This window comes from Petaurus breviceps, unplaced genomic scaffold (genome assembly GCF_028583685.1).
Source record: "Petaurus breviceps papuanus isolate PSGF00001 unplaced genomic scaffold, PetGlider_PUasm1.0 688, whole genome shotgun sequence".
Classification (NCBI taxonomy): Eukaryota; Metazoa; Chordata; class Mammalia; order Diprotodontia; family Petauridae; genus Petaurus; species Petaurus breviceps.
Genome location: NW_027186457.1, coordinates 13,109,724 through 13,131,749, shown reverse-complemented (window position 1 = coordinate 13,131,749; position 22,026 = coordinate 13,109,724). Strand labels below are relative to the sequence as shown.

The 22,026-nt window shown below is 36.7% G+C and overlaps 1 protein-coding gene and 1 pseudogene across 10 annotated transcripts in view; one reads left to right on the top strand and one right to left on the bottom strand.

Moving 5' to 3' along the window:
- The window catches only part of TFDP2 (transcription factor Dp-2), a 172,534-nt gene that overhangs the window by 13,413 nt on the left and 137,095 nt on the right, over positions 1 to 22,026 (top strand). For all 10 annotated transcript variants that reach the window (XM_069104662.1, XM_069104661.1, XM_069104659.1 and 7 more), the window contains one exon: positions 19,883 to 19,976. In XM_069104662.1, coding sequence (XP_068960763.1) covers positions 19,962 to 19,976 — 15 coding nt within the window. In that variant the 5' untranslated portion in view covers positions 19,883 to 19,961. Of the gene's footprint in view, positions 1 to 19,882; positions 19,977 to 22,026 lie in introns of those variants that run through there.
- On the bottom strand, positions 1,387 to 2,062 carry LOC138174261 (small ribosomal subunit protein eS19 pseudogene; annotated as a pseudogene).

Sequence of the window (22,026 nt, the reverse complement as noted above, 5' to 3'; positions counted from 1 at the left end):
GAATGCCTTCATAACTAACAACATTAGATCTGGCAATTAAGGGATCATAAGTAACTTTGGAGAGGGGACTTTTAATTGAATGATGAGATCAGAAGCCAGATTGAAGATAGTTTAGAAGCAAGTGTGAGGGGAGGAACTGGAGGCGCCTAATGTACAGTTTTCTCAAGAAGTTTAGTTAAAGGGGAAGACAAGCAATAGACCATGACTAGTGGTGGTGGTTGGACCAAGTGAAAGTTTTTAAGACTGGAGCAGGATGTGAACTTTCTTAGCCAGTAGATATGTAGAGATTGAAATTTAGAGAGAATAGGGATAACAGTGAGGGGCAGTCTTGTGAGAGAAAATGGGAAAGGATGGGGTCAGAGGTTTACCTTCACAAGAGATGAGATACCTCTTCTTTAGAGACTAGAGTGAAGGAAGAAATGATCGGCGAAGGTGGCAGAGATGTCTGAATTGTGTGATATGAGGATGAAGGGAAAAGCAGAAGGTCTTGGAATGGTCTGAGGTTTTTTGTTTTTCTTTTTCTGAAGAGAAATCCTTAGCTGAGGGGACAGGGGAGTGGTGCAGTGGGAAATCCGAGGACAGATGAGAAGGTTTTGAACAGCTGCTGAGGAGAATGGGATAATTTCACTCAGTGGGTAGGGTGGAGTGGTAAATAGAATATTTGCTTTACTGTAGTGAGGGCCTAGTTGAGATTATGTAAAATAAATTTGTAGCAGATGCAGCCAGCATGGTTCTGTGATTTCCTGTAGCTCCATTCTACAGTGCATGAATAGTAGCAGAGAAGTTGGCTGGTGGGAGTAAGTCACAGTTGGAATTTGGCAAGGTGTAATTGGTGCTAGGATAACTGGTAAGGGATTTGAGATTAGGGTTGATAATGGAGAGTGGAACTGGCTCACTAGAGGGTTGAAATAGGGAAGGGAGGAGAGTGTAGTGCAGCCAACAAAGGAGTGATGGCATGTGAAGGAACAGAGCAGTGGAAGGAATGGAGATTTGGGAGAATGAAGAACAGAGTTAGGGGTCCTAAGGCAGGGAAAGCTAGGATGGCATCTGCTGGAGGAGAGGCAGTGTTGGTTTCAACCTGGGAAACAATGACTTTGTGACTGCTTGAATCATTTCACTTTTCATTGGCCTAGGCAATTCTCTAAGATATTAAGTTGCAGAGAAGGTACAGATATGCATTGGTGGTGGAAGTTACTCACTTTGGAGCTCCCAGTGAAATTACAGATCCAGTTTAAAAAAAAATAGGCTGTAGAAGATTATTTTTTTTTTTAGTTTTTTTAAAATTTATTTATTTTCAGTTTTCAACATTTACTTCCATAAGTTTTAAATTTTTTCTCCCTCCCTCCCCAAGATGGCTTGCAATCTGATCTAGGCTTTACATATACATTTTTTTTTTTTAAGAACAAGGCAATTTATTAATGAATCTGGTGTGGTTTGTCCTAATGTTTCTTGTTAGCAGCTGCCACCTATCTGGCAATTTTGTCCAGGTTTCTCTGTCCCTGAGGTGTAAGTTTCTGGCCCCCATCCTGGTCCTTCTCCACCATCTTGAGCCCCTGCAGGGCCTGCAGGACCCTCCGGGCCATGCTCTTGGAGCCCCAGCCGAGGTGGCTGGGCATGATCCATTGCGTTGGCGCCCCCTGTAGATCTTGGTCATGGAGCCCACGCCGGCACCGCCTAGGAGGTACAGGTGCCAGGTACGTGTAGAACCAGTTCTCATCGTAGGGTGCCAGCTCCTTATGCTTGGCCAGCTTGACTGTGTCCACCCATTTGGGGACTTTCAGCTTCCCTGACTTTTTCAGGAAGGCAGCCAGGGCCCACATGAACTCCTGCTGGTTCATGTCCTTCACCATGACTCCGGGCATTGTGCGTGCTCTGCGCGGCCAGCCAAGGGAAAAGCTACATATACATTCTTATTAAACATATTTTCATATTAGTCATATTGTATAGAAGAATTATAATGAATGGGAGAAACCATGAGAAAGAAAACAAAAAAACTAAAACTAAACTAAATAAAAAAAAAAGAAAAAGAAAATAGTCTGCTTTGCTCTGCATTCAGACTCCATAGTTCTTTCTCTGGATGTGGATGTCATTTTCCATCATGAGTCCTTTGGAAACATTTTAGGTCCTTGCATTGCTGAGAAGGGCTAAGTCTGTGCTGTTAAGGCTAAGACTGTGGCTGTTACTGTGTATTATGTTCTCCTGGTTCTGGTTAGTGAGCATCAGTTCATATCAATTTTTCCAGGTTTTTCTGAAGTCTTCCTGTTCATCATTTCTTATAGCACAATAGAATTGCAGAAGATTATTTTAATATGTAACAAACTTCTACAGCATATTACTAAAGGAATGTTTTTGGGTTTTTTTGCTTTTTGGAGGGGGGAAGGCAGTGCATTTGGGGTTAAGTGACTTGCCCAAGGTCACGTGGCTAGTAAGTGTTAAGTATCTGAGGCCAAATTTGAACTCAGGTCCTCCTGAGTCCAGGGCCGGTGCTCTATTCACTGCACCCACCTAGCCACCCCTAAAAGAATGGTTTCTAACCACTTGACAGGGAAGTATTCATGATAGGCCATTGTGGGTTCATTAAGAATAGGTTATAAAAACAAACAAACAAAAAAGAATAGGTTATGACAGACTTAATTTTCTTTTTTAGCAAGATTAGTTACTAGACTGATAGATTAAGGACTGCTTTAGACAAGAGTATAACTAGATTTCAGTATGACATTTGACTGAGTCTCTCATTTTGGGGGAGGCTAAATGGAGTGAAATAAATTAAAAGATAGTACAATTAGTTGGTGTTAAAACTGGTTGAACAACTAGATGCAAGGAATGGTGATTAATGGATCAGTGTCAGCCTAAAGGAAGATACCAAATGAATTGTTGGAAGGAGCTATCCTTGGCCCTATTCTGTTCAGTATTTTAATGAATTATTTGAATGACTGATCTAGATGACACACTCATCAGATTTTTGAATTACAGGAAACTGGAAGGCATAACTAATATATTGGATGACAAAAACAATTCAGAAAGATTTTCTCAGGCCAGGACGATAGGCTAGATTTTATAAGATGTAATTTGGGTTAATAAAATTAACTGTGCATGTTCAGGTTGGGGGAGAAATTGCCTAGAAAGCATTTCATTTGAAAAAGATGTAGGACTTTTAGTGACTTATAATCTCAATATGCTTTTGCAGTGTGACATGGCAGTCAGAATGGTTTATGAGCTCTCAGATTGCTTTAAGAGAGGCACCATGCCCAGAAGACTTGGCAGCAAGGAATAATGTGTAGGGAGATGGTCTTGGCATCTGGAAGACAGGGCTTCTAGCATACATACTAGCTAGGTGACAGTCAGCAAGTCATTTTCACTTAGTTTTTCAGGATCCAGGATAACTTTTTGGAGAGGACATTATCATGCATGTCCAGAAGATGGTGACGTAGGATACTGAGGAGAACCAAATAATGACATATATGGATTGGTTAAAGTAACTAAGGATTTTTTAGTTGGAGAAGGAAAGACTTCAGTAGGAAAGATTGATGTCACATATTTGAAGGTTTGTTTGTTTGGTTTTTTTTTTTTTTGGGGGGGGAAAGGCAGGGCATTTGGGGTTAAGTGATTTCCCAAAGGCAATGTTTTTTTTTTTTTTTAATAGAAAAGTAATTCGATTTGTTCACTTTGCCTTTGGAGAGTAAAACTAAAACTATTAGGTGAAAGTTATGTAGTGGGTGGGACAGATGTAGGCTCAATATAAGAAAAGATTTCCTAACAGTGGTGTCCAGAAATGGGGAAAAAATGCCCCTGGGAAAGTTGTATCTCCACACTGGAGCTTTTCAAGTAAAGTTATAGATGGGATTCCTTCTTTGTATAGGGCTTGAACTGATTGACCTCTGAAGGCCTGTCCAACCCTCTAATTCTATAGAAGGGTACAAAGAAGGGACTAGAAAATCTTTACAGGATATTCTGGAGGAGATTCCTGAGTTAATATGTGAGATGGACTAGATAATTTTTGAGTTCTGAGAAGTGATAATTCACTGTAAATAGACTTCCACTATTTTATTTCAGAATCTTCAGGTATTTGAAGTATTATTGGTGGTGTTCACTATGTTCAAAAGCTTTGTGTTAGGCCCAGGATACATACCAGACCAATCTGATGAGGAGCTGCTGTCCTCAGGGAGCTTACAGCCTAGAATTGGCAATGACAGGGACACAACCAAAAGAAAAAAGAGAAAAAGGAGAAAAATGAGAGCTAACATGGGTGGTTGGTATCACAAGTCTACCTAGTTCAAGAGATCAGTGGGCACACATGCTTAGAGGCTATTTTAGTGGTTATGTCTGTGTTTCGTTTTCTTTTGTCCTTTCAATTGAAATGACTGCTTTCTCTGATTTGATTTCAATTTTCTATTTTTGCTTACCTTCTTAAAATGATAATAATATATACCAAGCCTGTATTGTCAATATTCTTCTGAAAAGTCAATTCAAGTTGATAAGCATTTATTAAGTGTATTCTGTGTGCCAGGCATTGAGATTGGTTGACATTACCTTACTGTGTTTGAATTTACAGGCATTTCTATAGTGAAGAGTTCTATGATTATTGCTTCCATTTAATTTTTATTTCTTCAGGTACTTTGTAGGAGAGAATTCTCTGTTTTTTTATTTTCCTGCCTGCTATTCTTGTTACCTCATTTTAAGTCATTATACTCCTATTGTGACAAGTTTTAAATACTGTTGAATACAGTTTCCTTTTTTTTTTATTGCATTTTGGAAGGGGGAGGGCAGGGCAGTTGGGGTTAAGTGACTTACCCAAGGTCACACAGCTAGTCAGTGTTAAGTGTCTGAGGTCATATTGGAAGTTAGGTCCTCCTGACTCCAGGGACCGGTGCTCTATTCACTGCGCCACCTAGCAGCCCCTTGAATATAGTTTCTTGATGCCTAGTTTTACAGTTAAATTTGTTAGAGGTGGGTCTTACTCATGCTGGTAATGTTGGTTATTGGAGCAAAATGAGTGACTCATAGGTCAGTCAGACAGATTTAAAAAGGTGGTTCAATTAGGTATAGCAGAATATTCAATAAAGATAATCCAACACTTAGATTTAGTAGACAGGGATCCCTGCGCTTAGTATGGAAATGTGTCTGGTCAGTAGAACAGGGTTGGTGACTCATAGTCTTGGGAGGGCTACCAAATCTGAAGGGCCCAGAGCCTAAGCACTAGGTCTTTTTTTACATAGGCTGTCTTATACCCCTTGGTGACCAGGAAGCCACTTCACTATGGCTAGAGGCTTCCAAGAAACTGTTTCTAGGCAGACATAGCCTGAGGCCTAGGCAGTAAGGTACTAGTCAAGTCTGGATGACACCTATGTTGCTTTTTAGGGAAAAAAACAAAACAAAACGCTTCAACCAATGTTTGGGGGGGGGGGGTGGTAAGAAGGAAACCTTGTTAGTTTGGTTCTGTCACATTATTGTGTTTTGTCTTTACATTGGTCTGTTACTCCTCCAGGTAGCAAATGAAAAATTTCTCAGATATTACTATTGCAGTTTGCATCATGTTACATATTACTAAAAATGATCAATTTTCTTCTCTTAGCTTTTTAAAGAAAAGCCATTTATGTAGCACTTTGAAGTTTGAAAAAAAAAATGCTTTATGTGATATCTCATTTGATCCTCACAACCCAGTAAGGTGTTTAATACTTTTATCTCCATTACAAGTGAGGAAATTGAGGCTGAGGTTAAGTGACTTGCCCAGGGTCACACAACTAGTAAATATCTGAGGGAGAATTTGAACTTGAGTCTTTCTGACTCCGAGTCTAGTATTCTATCCACTGCACTATGTACCTGCCCCATAGTATGTTGTAGAAGTGATTATTTTTCTGATATTAGTTGTACTTTTTGGCTTCTTAAAGCCTTTCCATCTCTGACATTCCCAAATTCTGAGAAAATCTGGATAAGAGAAGACTTGGGGAAAATATGATAACAGTCTTTGAACATTTGAAAGGAAGTATGATTATATATGGCTTTATAATATATAACTAGGAACAGTAGATAGGTAGTAGTTTACCAAAGTATAGATTTCATTGCAGGATAAAGACTAACGTTGTAGCAATTGGAAGAGTTCAAAATTGGGTGTATTGTCTTTTGAGTAGTCTTGAGTGTTCAAGTAGTGGTAGCTCTTTAAGGTACACAAAGTGCTTTCCTTATAATATTCCTGAGAGGTAAGGTAATACAAGTAATAGTGCAATATTACAGCAGATGAGGAAACTGAGGCTATGTAAAGTTAGGTGACTTGCTAAGGATTACACAGCTAATTAAGTGACAGCTGGAATTCAAAACCAACTCTCTCCTGACCCCAAAGTCAGTGCTCATCTCATTACAGTATCTTGCCTCCCTTATTGTAGGTTTAGGATTGTTTCTGCTATTTAACTATTTTTAAATGAGAGGAAAAAAAATAGTGTGGTTTTCTAGCCACATTTTCTGTTACATGTCTTAATTGTTCAATAAAAATTAAAAGAAAAATGTGATTCACTTTTAAGGTGTCATAACAATATGAAGAAATACATATATAAATTTAGGAGTTTGATTAGGATTATTTCTAAGTCCTTTTTAATGTTAGAAATTTTAAAATCATAAATGTCAAAAAATGAAATTGCTTTGCAAGTATATCATTATAAGTAGGGAAATTAAACATGAGGTCTACAAACAAGTGGTAATTCCAGCAGTGACTTTAATGGGAATCTGAGGTACGTGTATATAATGTGTTAGAATTATTTTCAAAAAAAATATTCTTTGTATAGATATTTCATGCTCTGTTGATTTGAGTAAGCTTTTGCAAAAATACCTACATGCCTTATGTCATTTCTGTTTTTAAGAAATTAAATACATTATCAGTGTTTTGTTTTTATATTTTATTTTTTTCCCAGTTGAACACCTATAAAAGTAAGCGATCACGGGGCCGCTAGGTGGCGCAGTGAATAGAGCACTGGCCCTGGAGTCAGAGGACCTGAGTTCAAATCCAACCTCAGACACTTAACTTACTAGTTATGTGACCTTGGGCAAGTCATTTAACCCCAATTGCCCTGCCTTCCCCCCTCCAAAAAAAAAAAAGTAAGTGATCAGCTTTTTGGAGAATAGCAAGAAAAGATGACCAGAAACTATAGTATTCTCCTCACTTTCTTCCTTATTTTCATCTTCTCCCTTCCCCCATATTTACATTTGTTATGCAGTTTGGAAATTTCACATGAGTTTAGTTTTTTTGTACAGTCATTTAAACCTTTGAAAATATTGATGTTCTTATAAAATGTAAGAATGTGTTTCCTGTTGTGATGGAGCAGGGAAGGCTATGTCTTGACAAACATTTGGATAATTAATCCAAGAGCTGTACTGGCCCAGAAATTTTGACCCTGTTAAGCAGCATATGTGCAACAGGTGGTCTAATCCATTTAGGCCCTGAGCATAAATTAGAGGTTTAAAATTTGGTTTGTACTGGTTAATAAAAGAACCTTTTTGTTATGTTCTTGGCAAGGTTATAAAAAACTCATTTTGTTCTAAACTAGGTTGATCTCCAGTGTTGTTTCTTCCTGACAAGAGCATATATTTTACCTTTTAGACATATATATGTTACTCCTTTAATGTAATACACAGTTAACTAAATTATTAACGTTTTCTAAAACATTCTAATGTCTTAAAATTATTTAGAAAAAATGAGTTAGAAATTAAAGTAATTTTTTTTGAGAGAGAAATATGGAGTGGGAAATAAGTTTACAGTCATGCTTAACTTGGGTTGTATTATGAGATAATATCATATTTCAAATTGATGACTTTTTCAGGTAACTCAAGTTTATCCATTTTAACATTTAAAAATTAAAAAATTTTAATGAAAATATTACATACTTCCTTGTTTTCTTTTCTTTTTTTTTGCTTTTTGAAGGGCAATTGGGGTTAAGGGACTTGCCCAAGATCACACGGCTAGTAAATGTTATGTGTCTGAGGCCACATTTGAACTCAGGTCCATCCTGACTCCAGGGCCAGTGCTCTCTTCATTACACCACCTAGCCGCCCCTCCCTGTTTTTCTCAAACAAATGATACTGACCATAATCTCTTGATAATCCAGGATTATGATTATGAATAGAATATTTATTATGGTACTGTTCAATTCTGTATTTTCAGGATGTCAACTTTAACTTACGTTGCTATCTGCCTCTAACAGGTCCCTTTCCCCTGTCTTCATTTTACTTCCACTTTCTGCAAGCTGGTAACTCATTAACCAAATTTGTTAAAAATTGTATGTTAAGTATCAGTTAGGAGAAGGAAGGCCCAAGCTCATGTTTTTAGTGTAGGTGTTCTGTGACTGCTAAGTTAGGGAACACAAACCCCATTGCTTCTGTATTTACATTAAGACACGTATAAAATAGACATGAGGAAGGTACAAGCCGCTGAAAGGACCAGGAAAGGCCATCTGTAGAACTTTGTGTCTGAGCTGATTCTTGAAAGCAACCAGAGACTACAAGAGGTGCAGATAAAGAGGAAGAACGTTCCAGGAATGAGGGATTAGCCATTGGGAGACGAGAGATGAAACATCATATATGCTCAGGTTCATCTCCGTTTGGATGAAGCATTTTCAAGGGCATTTGGAAATTAAGTGATTTACCCAGGATCACACAGCTAGTAAGTGTCAGGTGTCTGAGACCACATTTGGACTCAGGTTCTCCTGACTTAAGGGCTGGTGCTCTATCCTCTGTGCCACCTGTTGCCCCTGGCTTTTTTTTTTCCTTTTAAATTTTTTTCAATTTGGACATGATTTAAGTTGCTGTTCACCTAATTTCTGCCAAAACTGCTCTTTAAGAGTTTTTTAGGTATTGTGTTATACAAGGAATCTCTCCCCTTTTAATCTGACACTTACTTAATTGCTGGGTTTTAAAAAATTGCTTCTGGTTCTTGCTTATCAAGTCTGTAAACCAGATAGAATTGTTTGCAAATCCAAAGAGCTCAGTGAAAGTTAAAGAAGTATAGTGTTCTTACCAAGTAGTGCCCCATAGGTTATAGAGTGCCATAAATAGGATAAGCATTTGAATATCTCTTTAATTATACTTTTATTTAGAAGTATATTAATCTGTTGTACTAAATCAAGAGAATCTTCAAAAAATAAATTCTTATAGAAGTTTAAATTAAGGAGCTGAAATGTTCTATTTGGAAACTTTTTTCCTCCCTGTGGAAATGATGTAAAATATTATTAAATGTTTGCCTTTTGAATGTGGTACCTTTGTTTGATTTTGGTTTTCCATTGGTGTCTTTTACATTTTAAAATCTCTGAACCCCATGTAGGTAAAGCTTCAATTCCAAGATTTTTTTTTTTAAACAAGCCCTTTATGTTCATTTTTAATGTTTCTTCTCTATCCTAGTTTCTGATTAAAGTTGCACCATCTTGAAAGCAGTGTGATGCAAGCTGCCAAGTAGTGATTGGGAATAGAAAAGGGTGAGACCATCTGTGTGAGGTGCTTTGTTTGAAACTGACAAGAGGTCATGGCAGATGGCAAAGTCATGAAGTCTGGCTTTTTGAGCTGGACAAAAAGTGTTCATGAAGCTGGAAGGAGAAACCCAACTGTTTTTACTAGTGTTAAAGCTTGGTGAGCTGGGTTTGAGCCTTGACAAAGCATTATGCATCAGTGCACATGACTTTGTTTCATCTGTCAGAAATTACTAGTGCCACTCAAAATGGTGACCTCTTTTAAACACTGAATTTCATGTGTACTTTCACTGTCCAGCGTTTTAAAGGGTTAAAGACCATGTAAAGATACTGTAAAAAATACAAACCTCTATTAATTTTGAAGATTTGTCTTATACTTAATCACATATTCTAGTTATGTTGGTACTTTAAGATAATATAGTAATTCAAGATAATATAAGCAATTACTGAAGAAAAAAAAACCTAGTAGGTTGTATTTCTTTAATAGTTTCTATTTTTTCTCCAGAATTTATTTATTTATTTTTAGTTTTCAACATTCATTTCCACAAGATTTTGAGTTACAAATTTTCTCCCCATCTCTCCCCTATCCCTCATATCAAGACAGCAAGCATATTGGATACCTTTCCCTCAGTCTGCCCTCTCTTATATCCCCCCTTGCCCCTTACTTCCTTGTAGGGCAAGACGGATTTCTATACCTGTTGCCTGTATATCTTATTCCAGGTTGCATGTAAAAACTAATTTTTTAACATTTGTTTTTAAAACTTTGAGTTCTAGATTCTCTCCCTTCTTTCCTCCTCTCCCACCCCCCACTGGGAAGACAAGCAGTTCAATATTGGTTATACATGTGTACTTATGCAAAACATTTCCATAGTGTCATATTGTGAAAGACTAACTATATTTCCCTCCATCCTGTCCCACCACCCATTTATTCTATTTTCTCCTTTGACCCTGTCCCTTTTCAAAAAGTGTTTGCTTCTGACTACCCTGTCCCTTAATTTACCCTCCCTTCTATCATCGCTCCTCTTATCCCCTTCCCACCTACTTTCCTGTAGGGTAAGAAACCCAATTGAGTATGTATGTTATTCCCTCTTAAGTAAAGTCCAATGACAGTAAGGTTGACTCATTCCCTTTTCACCTTCCTGTTCTTCCTCTCCATTGTAACTGCTTTTCTCTTGCCTCTTTTATGAGGTAATTTATCCTGTTCTATCTCTGCCTTTCTCCTTTTCCCAATATATTCCTCTCTCGCCTCTTAATTTTATTTTTTAGATAGCATCTCTTCATATTCAACTAATCCTGTGCTCTTTATCTATATATACACATATATGTATATGTGTGTGTGTATACATATTCCCTTCAATTATCCTAATACTGAGAAAAGTCTCATGAGTTACAAATACCATCTTTCCATGTAGAAATGTAAACAGTTTAACTTTAATAAGTACCTTATGATTTCTCGTTCCTGTTTACCTTTTCATACTTCTTGTATTTGAAAGTCAAATTTTCTGTTCAGCTCTGGTCTTTTCATCAAGAATGCTTGAAAGTCCTCTATTTCATTGAATGCCCATATTTTTCCTTGAAGTATTATACTTAGTTTTGGTGGGTAGGTGATTGTTGGTTTTAATCCCAGCTCCTTTGACCTCAGGAATATCATATTCCAAACCCTTCAGACCTTTAATGTAGAAACTTCTAGATCTTGTGTTATTCTGATTGTGTTTCCACAATACTCAAATTGTTTCTTCCTGACTGCTTGTAATATTTTCTCCTTGACCTGGGAACTCTGGAATTTTACTGTAATATTTCTGGGAGTTTTCTTAGGATCTTTTTCAAGAGGCGATTGGCAAATTTTCTCAATTTTTATTTTACTCTTTGGTTCTAGAATATCAGAGCAGTTGGGGCAGCTAGGTGGTGCAGTGAATAGAGTACCAGCCCTGGAGTAAGGAGGACCTGAGTTCAAATCTGGCCTCAGATGCTTAACACTTATTAACCGTGTGACCTTGGGCAAGTCCCTTAACTCCAATTGCCTTGCCTTCCCTTCCCCTCTCCAAAAAAGCAAAAAAAAAAAAAAAAGAATATCAGGGTAGTTTTCCTTCATAATTTCTTGAAAGATGATGTCTGGGCTTTTCTTTTGATCATGGATTTCATGTAGCCTAGTAATTTTTAAATTATCTCTCCCGGATTGATTTTCCAGGTCAGTGGTTTTTCCAATGAGATAGTTCACATTGCCTTCTATTTTTTCATTCTTTTGGATCTGTTTTATAATATCTTGATTTTGGGGTGGAGTCAAGATGGCAGAGTAGAAGCAGAGCCTCCGATGGGCTCTGGCTTCCACCTTCCCCAATACATGTAAAAGGGGACTCTAAACAAACTTTGGAGCTGCAGAACCCACAAAATGACACAGAGAAACTAACCTCCCAATGAGGACAGCCCGACAGGCTGGCAGGAATCGGCCAGCGCAGCACTCTGGGAGCTGAGCCTCTGAGGCTTTAGCCCCAGGATGGGCCTGACCAGCCACCGCCCGGAGGGACCCCAGATCAGTAGCAGCGTGGCTGTTTCCAGATTTGTCAATACATAGATGCGAAGGACGAAGTGAGAGGTCAGTACAGTCTGGACTTTGGGACCCAGTAAGTGGGAATGTGTGGCTTTTGCCCCTGGGGCAAGAAGCCGCTGAGACACCGGCACAGCCAGCCAGTGCCACGTGGCAGCTTCAGCTCCTGGTCTGCAGAGTGTAGGGGGACCAAGCACCAGTCTGAGGGGTAATCGCCCTTGCTTTAACCTTCTTGGATCTGGATTTCAGTCTAGGGTGGTGGTCCTGGGGTGTGTATCCAGCCTGCCAGAGTGTGTGGAGACCTCAGAGAGGGCACCCAACTAATACTTCCAGCAGCTGAGAAAACTCCAGCATTTGGGATGAAAGCTCCCCTGTCTGGTGGCAGACACCTACTGCGGCAAAAAGCCCAGGGGTCAGGTGACTGAGGGGCAACATGACCAGGCAAAGGAAACAAAGCAGACAGAAGATTCCAACATTAGACTTTTTGGGGACAAAAAGGAGCAAAGCATGGAACAGGAGGAAGACAGTGAAGTCAGAACTCCTGCACCAAAAGCTTCAAAGGAGAATACGATCTGGTTACAGGCCATAGAGGACTTTAAGAAGTAGATAAGAGAAATGGAGGAAAAATTGGGAAGAGAAATGAGAATAATGCAAGAAAATTACGAAAGAGAGTCAACAGCCTGACTGAGGAAAATCACAGCTTAAAAAATAGACTAACTCAAATGGCAAAAGAGGTTCCAAAAGGCAATGAGGAGAAGAATGCCTTAAAAAGTTGAATTTGCCAGATGGAAAAAGAATCTCAAAAGCTCACTGAAGGGAATCATTGCTTCAGAATTAGATTGGAGCAAATTGAAGCTAAAGACTTTATGAGAAATCAAGATGATATTAAACAGATCCAAACAAATGAAAGAATAGAAGGCAATGTGAAATATCTCGTGGGAAAAACCACTGACCTGGAAAATAGATCTAGGAGAGATAATTTTAAAATTATTGGACTGCCTGAAAGTCATGATCAAAGTAAGAACCTAGAAATCATCCTCCAGGAAGTTCTCAAAGAAAACTGCCCTGATGTTTTAGAACCAGAGGGCAAAATAGAGGTTGAAAGAATCCACTAATCACCTCCTAAAAAAAAAATCCCAAAAAGAAAACTCCTAGGAATATTATAGCCAGGTTCCAGAATTCCCAGATGAAGGAGAGAATATTACAAGCAGCAAGGAAGGAACAATTTGAATATTATGGAAACACAATCAGGATAACTCAGGATCTGTCAGCTTCTATAATGAGGGATGGAAGGGCTTGGAATATGATATTCTGGAGGTCCAAGGACCTCCAATATAAGATCTGCTTGGTCCATATAAGATCTGCTTGGATCTGGATCACTGTCTTGGGTGTGTGGCCAGTGGGCCAGAGCTTGTTGGGGCTACAGAGAGGGCACCCAACTAATAGCTCTGGCAGCTGTGAAAACCCCAGCGCTTTTGGGACAAAGCTCTCTTCTCTGGAAGCAGAGTTTTACTGTGGCAAAGAACTCAAAAGTCAAGTAATTGATTGGTAGCATGAGCAAGCAGAGAAAGCAACGCATGCACAGCAATCAAACCTTAGATTCCTTTTTTGGGGACAAAAAGAATCAAAGCATGGAACCAGGGGAAGACAATGAAGTCAGAACTTCTGCATCAAAAGCTTCCAAGAAAAATATGAATTGGTTACAGGCCATGGAGGAGCTCAAGAAGGAATCTTAAAATCAGGTAAGAGAAGTGGAGGAAAAATTGGGAAGAGAAATGAGTATGATGGAAGAAAATCATGAAAAGCAAGTCAACAACCCGACTGAAGAAAATAACACCTTAAAAAATAGACTAACTCAAATGGCAAAAGAGCTCTCAAAAGCCAGTGAGGAGAATGCCTTAAAAAGTCAAATTTGCCAGATAGAAAAAAGAATCTCAAAAGCTCACTGAAGAGAATCATTCCTTCAGAATTAGATTGGAGCAAATGGAAACTAATGGCTTTATGTGAAATCAAGATACTATTAAACAGATCCAAACAAATGAAAAAATAGAAGGCAAAGTGAAATATCTCATTGAAAAAATCGCTGACCTGGAAAATAGATCCAGGAGAGATAATTTAAAAATAATTGGACTACCTGAAAGCCATGATCACAAAAAGAACCTAGAAATCATCCTTCAAATAATTTTCAAGGAAAATTGCCCTGATATTTTAGAACTAGAGGGCAAAATAGAAATTAAAAGAATTGATTGAGTACCTCTTGAAAAAGATCCCAAAAAGAAAACTCCTAGGAATATTATAGCCAGGTTCTGGAGTTCCCAGATCAAGGAGAAAATATTACAAGCAGCCAAGAAGAAACAATTTGAATATTGTGGAAACACAATCGGGATAACACAAGATTTGGCAGCTTCTACATAAGGGATCGAAGGGCTTGGAATATGATATTCCAGAGGTCAAAGGAGCTGGGATTAAAACCAAGAATCACCTATTCACCAAAACTAAGTATAATGTTTCAGGGGAAAATATGGTTATTCAGTGAAATAGAGGACTTTCAAGTATTCTTGATGAAAATACTAGAGTTGAATAGAAAATTTGATGTTCAAATACAAGAAGCAAGAGAAGCATAAGAAGGTAAACAGGGAAAAGAAATCATAAGGAACTTATCAAGGTTGAACTATTTATATGCCTACATGGAAAAACAATAATTGTAACTTATGAAACTTTTCTCAGCATGAGGATAGTTGAAGGGAATATAAATGTATATATATATGTATATACATATATGTACATATATACACATATAAATGTCTATATAGGGTGCATATGAATGCATATGTGAGTGTATGTATATATATGTATATATGTGTACACGTATACATAGACAAGAGGCCACAGGATTGATTGAATAGGAAGGGATGATATCTAAAAAAATAAAATTGAGGTGAGAGAGGGATACAATGAGAGGAGATAGGCAGAGACAGAATAGGGTAAAATATCTCATGTAAAAGAGGCAAGGGAAAACTGTTACAATGGAGGGGAAGAACAGGAAGGTGAAAGGGAATGGGTCAACCTTACTCCCATTGAATTTGGCTTAAGGAGGGAATGAGATACACACTCAATTGGGTATCTTACCCTACAGGAAAGTAGTGGGAAAGAGGAAAAGGGGGGATGATAGATGGGAGGGCAGATTGGGGGGCAAGGTAGCTAGAAGCACATACTTTTGAAAAGGGATAGGGTCAAAGTAGAAAATAGAACAAGTAGGGGGTGGGATAGGATGGAGAGAAATATAGTCAATCTTTCACAGTATATCCACTGGGGAAATGTTTTGCAGAACTACACATGTACAACCTATATTGAATTGCTTATCTTCCCAGTAAGAGTGGGTGACGAGAGAAGAAGGGAAAGAATCTGGAAATCAGAGTTGTAAAATCAAGTGTTAAAAAAAAAAAAAAGAAATAGGTTGGCTAGGTGTTGTAGTGAGTAGAGCACCAGCCCTGGAGTTAGGAGAACCTGAGTTCAAATGTGACCTCAGTCACTTAACACAAAAACTAACCATGTGACTTTGGGCAAGTCACTTAATCCCTTGCCCTCAAAAAAAGGGCATAAATAAATAAATAAATGTGAAATAAGCTTCACTTTCTTAACTTTAATTTGAATATATCAAACAGTATAATAAAACAACAAAGGGCAGATCATATAAGAAAAAAACCCCTCACGATCTGTTGCTCACAAGAAACATACCTGAAAAGAAAGATATAGACAGAATAAATATGAGAATACAGAACAGAATTTACTATGCATTAGGTGAATCCAAGAAATCAGGAGTTCTAGATGAAGCAAAAACAAAAATACAGAAATTGTTTTGATTATTACAACTTTGTAGTATAGTTTGAGATCTGGTGTTGCTAAGCATCTTTCTTCTTTCTCTCTTTTTTTGTTGATTTTCATGATATTCTTGACCTTTTTTTCCTCCAGACGAATTTTGATATTTTTTTCTGACTCTGTAAAGTAATTCTTTGGTAGTTTGATTGCTATGACGCTGAACAAATAAATTGATTTTGTAGTAATATTATTTTTATTATATTGCCTCATCCTACCCATAAGCAATTAATAGTTCTCTAGTTATTTAGATCTGTCTTTATTTGTGTGAATTGTTTTGGAATTATGTTCATGTAATTCCTATATGTGTCTTAACAGGTAGACTTCCATGTATTTTATACTGTCTGTAGTTATTTTAAGTGGGATTTCTCTTTCCATCTCTTCCTTCTGGATTTTATTAGCAATATACAGACATGTGGGTGATATGTGTGGGCTTATTTATATCTTGTAACTTTGATAAAGTTGTTAATTTTTTTCCGTTTTTTAGTTGACTCTAGGATTCTTTAAATTGTCATTTTCAAAAAGCGACAGTTTTGCTTACTCTTTGCCCATGTTTATTTCTTGTCTTCATGCTATAGCTAGCATTTCTGTTACAGTATTCAATAGAGATGGTATTGACATTCTTGCATCACTCCCTCATCTTATTGGAAAATCTTCTAACTTATACCTATTACAGTTAATGCTTGTTCTTAGTTTTTGATAAATATTACTTAAAATTTTAAGGAAAGTTCTATTTGTTAAGCTTTCTAGTGCTTCAAAAAATAAACAAACAAGAATAGGTATTGTATTTTGTCAAAAGGGTTTTTTTTGCGTCTATTTAAATAATGATAAGATTTTTGTTGGCTTTGTCATTAAATAGTCATTTATACTTATAATTTTCCCAATATTGAATCAGCTCTGTATTCTTTTCTAATTCTAGCCTGGTTGTGTGGGTAATTTTGGTGATTATATTGCTATAGTCTTCTTGCTAATATTTTATTTCAAACTTTTGTATCAGTATTCATTAAGGAAGTTGATCTGTAGTTTTCTTTATTTTGAGAAAAAATTTTTTTTCTTCCTGGTTTAGGTACCGAGGTCATATTTTTGTCAGAGGAGTTGGGCAGGATCCCTTCTTTACCTATTTCCCCCCACAGTTTATGTAGTATTGGAATTGTTTTTTAAATATTTTGTAGAATTCACTTGTAAATCTGTCTGATCCTAGCTTTTTTTTTTCCTTTGAGAGTTCATTTATAGCTTTTTCATTTTCTTTTTCTGAGATAGAATTTTTAAAATATTCTATTTCCTCTTCTTTTTACCTGGGCAACTTATATTTTTGCAAGTATCCTTCCATTTCATTTAGATTGCCAATTTTATTGGGGCATTTAGTTCAGTGAAATTGCTTCTGACAATTGCTTTTATTTCTTCATTAGTTGTGAATTCATCTTTTTATTTTTTATACTGGGAATTTGATTTTCAGCTTTCTTTTTTTTAATCAAAGTTAATGACTTACCTATTTTATTTATTTTCTTAAAAAAAGGTCGTATTTTATTACTTTTTTTAACTTTTAGCTTTGTTAATTTTTCCTTTGATTTTTCAGGATTTCTATTGGTATTTGGTTGGAGTTTTTGTTATCTGCTTTTTTGTGGATTTCGTTTTAGTTGTATGCCCAAATTGTTCCTTTGCTTTTTTCTCTTTTATTGATGAAAGAATTTTGATATGCACTTTCCTCTGATTACTGCTGTTGCTGAAACCCACAAATTTTTGGTGTGTTGTCTCATTGTTGTCATTATCTTTAATGAAATTATTGATCATTTCCATAATTTTTGATCCATCTCTCTTTTAGGAGTAAGATATTTAGAGTTCAGTAGTTTTTAAGCTTTGACTTGAAAATTCTTTACTAGATATAATTTTTGTTGCATTATGATCAATAAAAGATGCATTTTATATTTTTTGTTTTTCTGTATTTGTTCATTAGGTTTTTATGCCCTAATACATGGTCAGTTTGTGAAGGTTCCATGCATAGCTGAGAAATAGGTTTACTCCTGTCTGTTCTCATTCAGTATTCTTCAGCATTCTCTTATATCTTAACTTTTCAGAAATACTATGCAGGTTTTGCACTTCTTTCTTGTATATTTTTTGGGTTCAATTTATCTAAGTTTGAGAAGGGTAAATTAAGGTTCCCACTATTATAGTTTTATTGTCTATTTCTTCCCATTAGCCACTTAAATTTTTCTTTAATGATTTAGATGCTCTGACATTTAGTGTATATGTATTGCTGAACAAAGACCGTTATATATTACCAACATATATTACTGAACAAGGACCATTGGATATGAGCAGTTTGGCTAATGGGAAGAGCTTCATGACATGGAAGAGAGTAGCCTGTAGCCCTGAAGACAGAACCTTAGTGGAAGACTATCAGTGAGAAACTGTAGCCCTGCCAACAGGACAGAAGCTTATTACTAAACATCACATCCATGGAAGAAGTACAGGCATAGTTGAATAGTGCAGAGATGTAACGCCTGGTGGTAAGCACCAGAGGGTAATGCTTTGTGGGGAGCAGAGAGCAGGCCATGATAACATTAGAAGACATGAGCAGCTTGGCAGCAGTCAGGGCTGTGATCATGAGATTCTAGATAAAATTGATTCTAACTTCTCATTTTACAGATGTAAAAACTAAGGCACAAAGCAGTTCATTGACTTGTCCAGGGATCACATAAATAGATGTGTGTGAGATTGTATTTGAACATGAATGAGGTCTTCATAGCTCCAAGGCCAGGACCCTATTAGCTTCACCAGTAGTTCTCAAGCTTTTTGTTCTTAGGACTCCTTTATGTTCTTAAAAATCCTCCCCCCAAGAACTTTTGTTCTTCAAGGTACTTTCATATATATTCTTACATTTTATACTCATAATAATCCTATTGATTATAATATAAGTATTAGTCTTATTTTATGGATATAATGGCAACAGTTAATAAAAAGAGGTCTGGACTGATAGTAATATAATGGGATTCTAGGGCCAAATTAATATTGTGAATTTGGGCAAATCACAACCTTTCAGGACCTCTCTTTTCTTAACCTTGAAACATGTTAGTTGAACTAGATGATCTCTCCAATTCTGAAATTCTGTAGTAGGTCAGAATTGCCTAAGAATCTTAGGTTTAGAAAGTGCTTCATTTTTAAATGATGCCTTAAAAATTTTAAATCTAATTTAAGTTTGCTTACCTCTATAGGTAAGATTATCTTTAAGAATTAGCTGGATATCACATTTTATATTTTTATGACTTACAAATTACTTTTTAAATAAATTTATACAAAAAAAATTGAGAGTTTTAGTGTTAATATTGAAAACACTAGCAACTATACTGCCTGATTCTAACCCCCAGGATTGTTGAATTCTGGGGTTAGATATTATTCATATTTACCATTGTGACCATTGCAAATATGTAGTAGTTATTAATAGTGCTTTTCAGCTTTATTTATTTTGGATTTTGTGATTTTTTTGGAAATAGATATTTAGAACATTTCAGTCTCAAAATGGGGAAACCCAAAATTGAAGAATAGTTTATGATATTCCTGGATCTTTTATATGATTCACTTTCTTAAGCATAAAAACATAACAAGATGAAAGTATTTTATTGAAAGTGATGAACCCATGATTTTTTTCTTCAAGCCAATCTTAATTTCAAGTACAAATAGAAATTCCATTTAAAGAACTAGAGTTTTTTGCTGATGTCTAGTTTACATTACATTAATTTGATTATAAAAAGCCATATCAACATTGAGTGAGCATTCAAAATACACTAGACTCTTAAGAAGAGAGGATCTGATAGTTCTGTATCCTCTGTATCTTCATCCCCTTCACATTAATTTAGACAAACTTAGGTACATACACGAAAAAGGGATAGGTCCAACTAGATTTACCAAAATACACCTTATTTTTCTTACTCTTTCTAACTTCATTTGGACAGTGAAGAAGTGTTTCAGGAATATTCTTAAGATCTTATATTTCTGTACCTCTTTTTTTATTTAACAGGATGTTTCTTTTGAAGTATTTTTGAAGATGAAGAATTTTTTTATGCTTTTAGAGAAACTAAAAAAGATTCCAGTCTGACATGACGACAGAAAATGTAAGTGTTAATAATTTCTTTGAGGGTTGTACTGCCCCCTTCCCTTGGCTACTGACATCTGATAAATTGCTGTCAAATTGCCACCTTGCAGACAGATGCAGATTGCTGATGCCATATAGAAAGACCTTTTACTGGGCTTTAAGGTGTTAATTTTTGCTATTGTTGGAGAATTCCTTCTATATCATTTGAATACATCAATTTCACTGGCGGACTTGTTTTAAAAAGTGCTTTTTTGGTGTAGCTAGGTGGCACAGTGGATAGAGCACCAGCCCTGGAGTCAGGAAGACCTGAGTTCCAATCTGGCCTCAGGTGTTTACTAGCTATATAACCCTGGGCAAATTACTTAACCGTGATTGCCTCAAAATAAAATGCTTTCTTGGTTCTGTTTTCTCTTAATGAGGAATATATCTGAACTGTGTCATAAGGGCACTGCTGATCTTTCTTCAAAAAAGCAGTGCCATCCTCTGCCTTCTAGAAGACTCTTTTTTCCTCTTTTTATCTCAGAACCTCTTGATATCATCTACAACTCTTTCCCTTTTCCTCCAGTCTCTGATAATGACATAGATCTTCTCTTTGCCCAGGAAAATCCCCTTTGATTCCATCCCTTTCCTTCTTCTCCAGTAGATTACTACCCCTTTCCCCATCACTACTCTTCAATCTTTCCCTATCAACTGGTTTTTCCTTAATTTATCCAAACATGATATTGCATCCTCTCAATTTATCATCCTATATTTCTTCTCCATTTCTCAACTAAACTCCTTGAAAAGTTGTCTACATTTGGTGCCTTTACTTCTTCTCTTCTCATTTACTTGTCAGCCTTTTGCGGTTTGACTTCCAACTTTATCACTCAGCTTAAACTGCACTCTCTGAAGTTATTAAAGATGTTTTATTTGCCAAATCTAGTGATTTTTTTTTTCTAAGTCACTTCTGGACCTAGCTGCTACATTTGACAGATATTCTCTTCTCTGGGTTTTCATGCTACTATTCTTTCCTTCTTCTCCTTTTATCTGTCTTAACCATTTCTTTTTTTTTTTTTTTAAAGCAATTGGGGTTAAGTAATTTGCTCACGTTTACACGGCCAGGTGTTTCTGGGTGGGTGCTAAGTGTCTGAGCCTGGAATCGATCCCCAGGTCATCCCGACACTGGAGCCAGTGCTCTTACTTGCTGTGTTACCTGGCCGCCCCTTAACCATTTCTTCTCAGTCCCCTTTGATAGCTCATCATCCATAACTCATCCCCTTATTATGGGCACTCTTCTTTTTGCTCCTCATAGTTTCACTTTCTTGATGACTTAATCAGCTTCCTTAGGTTTAATTATCATATTTATGAAGTTGGTTCCCAGAAGTGTCTCCCATGAACTTCATTCGTACATCAAAAACTGCCTTTTAAACTGGGATGACCCAGAGATACCTCAAACTCATAATTTCCAAAATAGGATTTACTGTCTCTTCCCCAAAACTTACTCTACTTCCAAACTTATTTATTTCTGTTGAAATCAGTAACATTTTAATTTAGAATCCTTCTAAATTCGAGACATTTGTGTTATTCTCAACTTCTCACTCTCTCTGTATAACAAACACTATATGCTGAAGCAGTTGTTTCAGTCATTTAGTCAATCAGCCAGCATTTATTAAGTGCCTACTATGTTATAGGCCCCGTGCTATACCCTTAGGGTATAAGTACAAAGAGTGAGGCAGGAATTCAAAAAGAATTTACATTCTAATGGGAGAGACAAATATGTATAGAAATATATACAGCATAAGTATAATTGAATATATATATAATTATATATTAATTTATATAAATATAATTGAACATATATAGATATAAATATAGATATATAAACATACATAAATACACTAAGCATTTAGGGACAAGATAGGAAGCAAGGGTACTATTAGTTGGGAGGATCAGAAAAAGCTAAATGCAGAATATGGTGCCTGACCCACATCTTCAAGGAAGAGAGAGATTCTGTGAGGCAGAAATAAGGAGGAAGTGCTTACCAGGCTTGGGGGTCAGCCAGGGTAAAAGCACAGAAATAGGAGATGGAT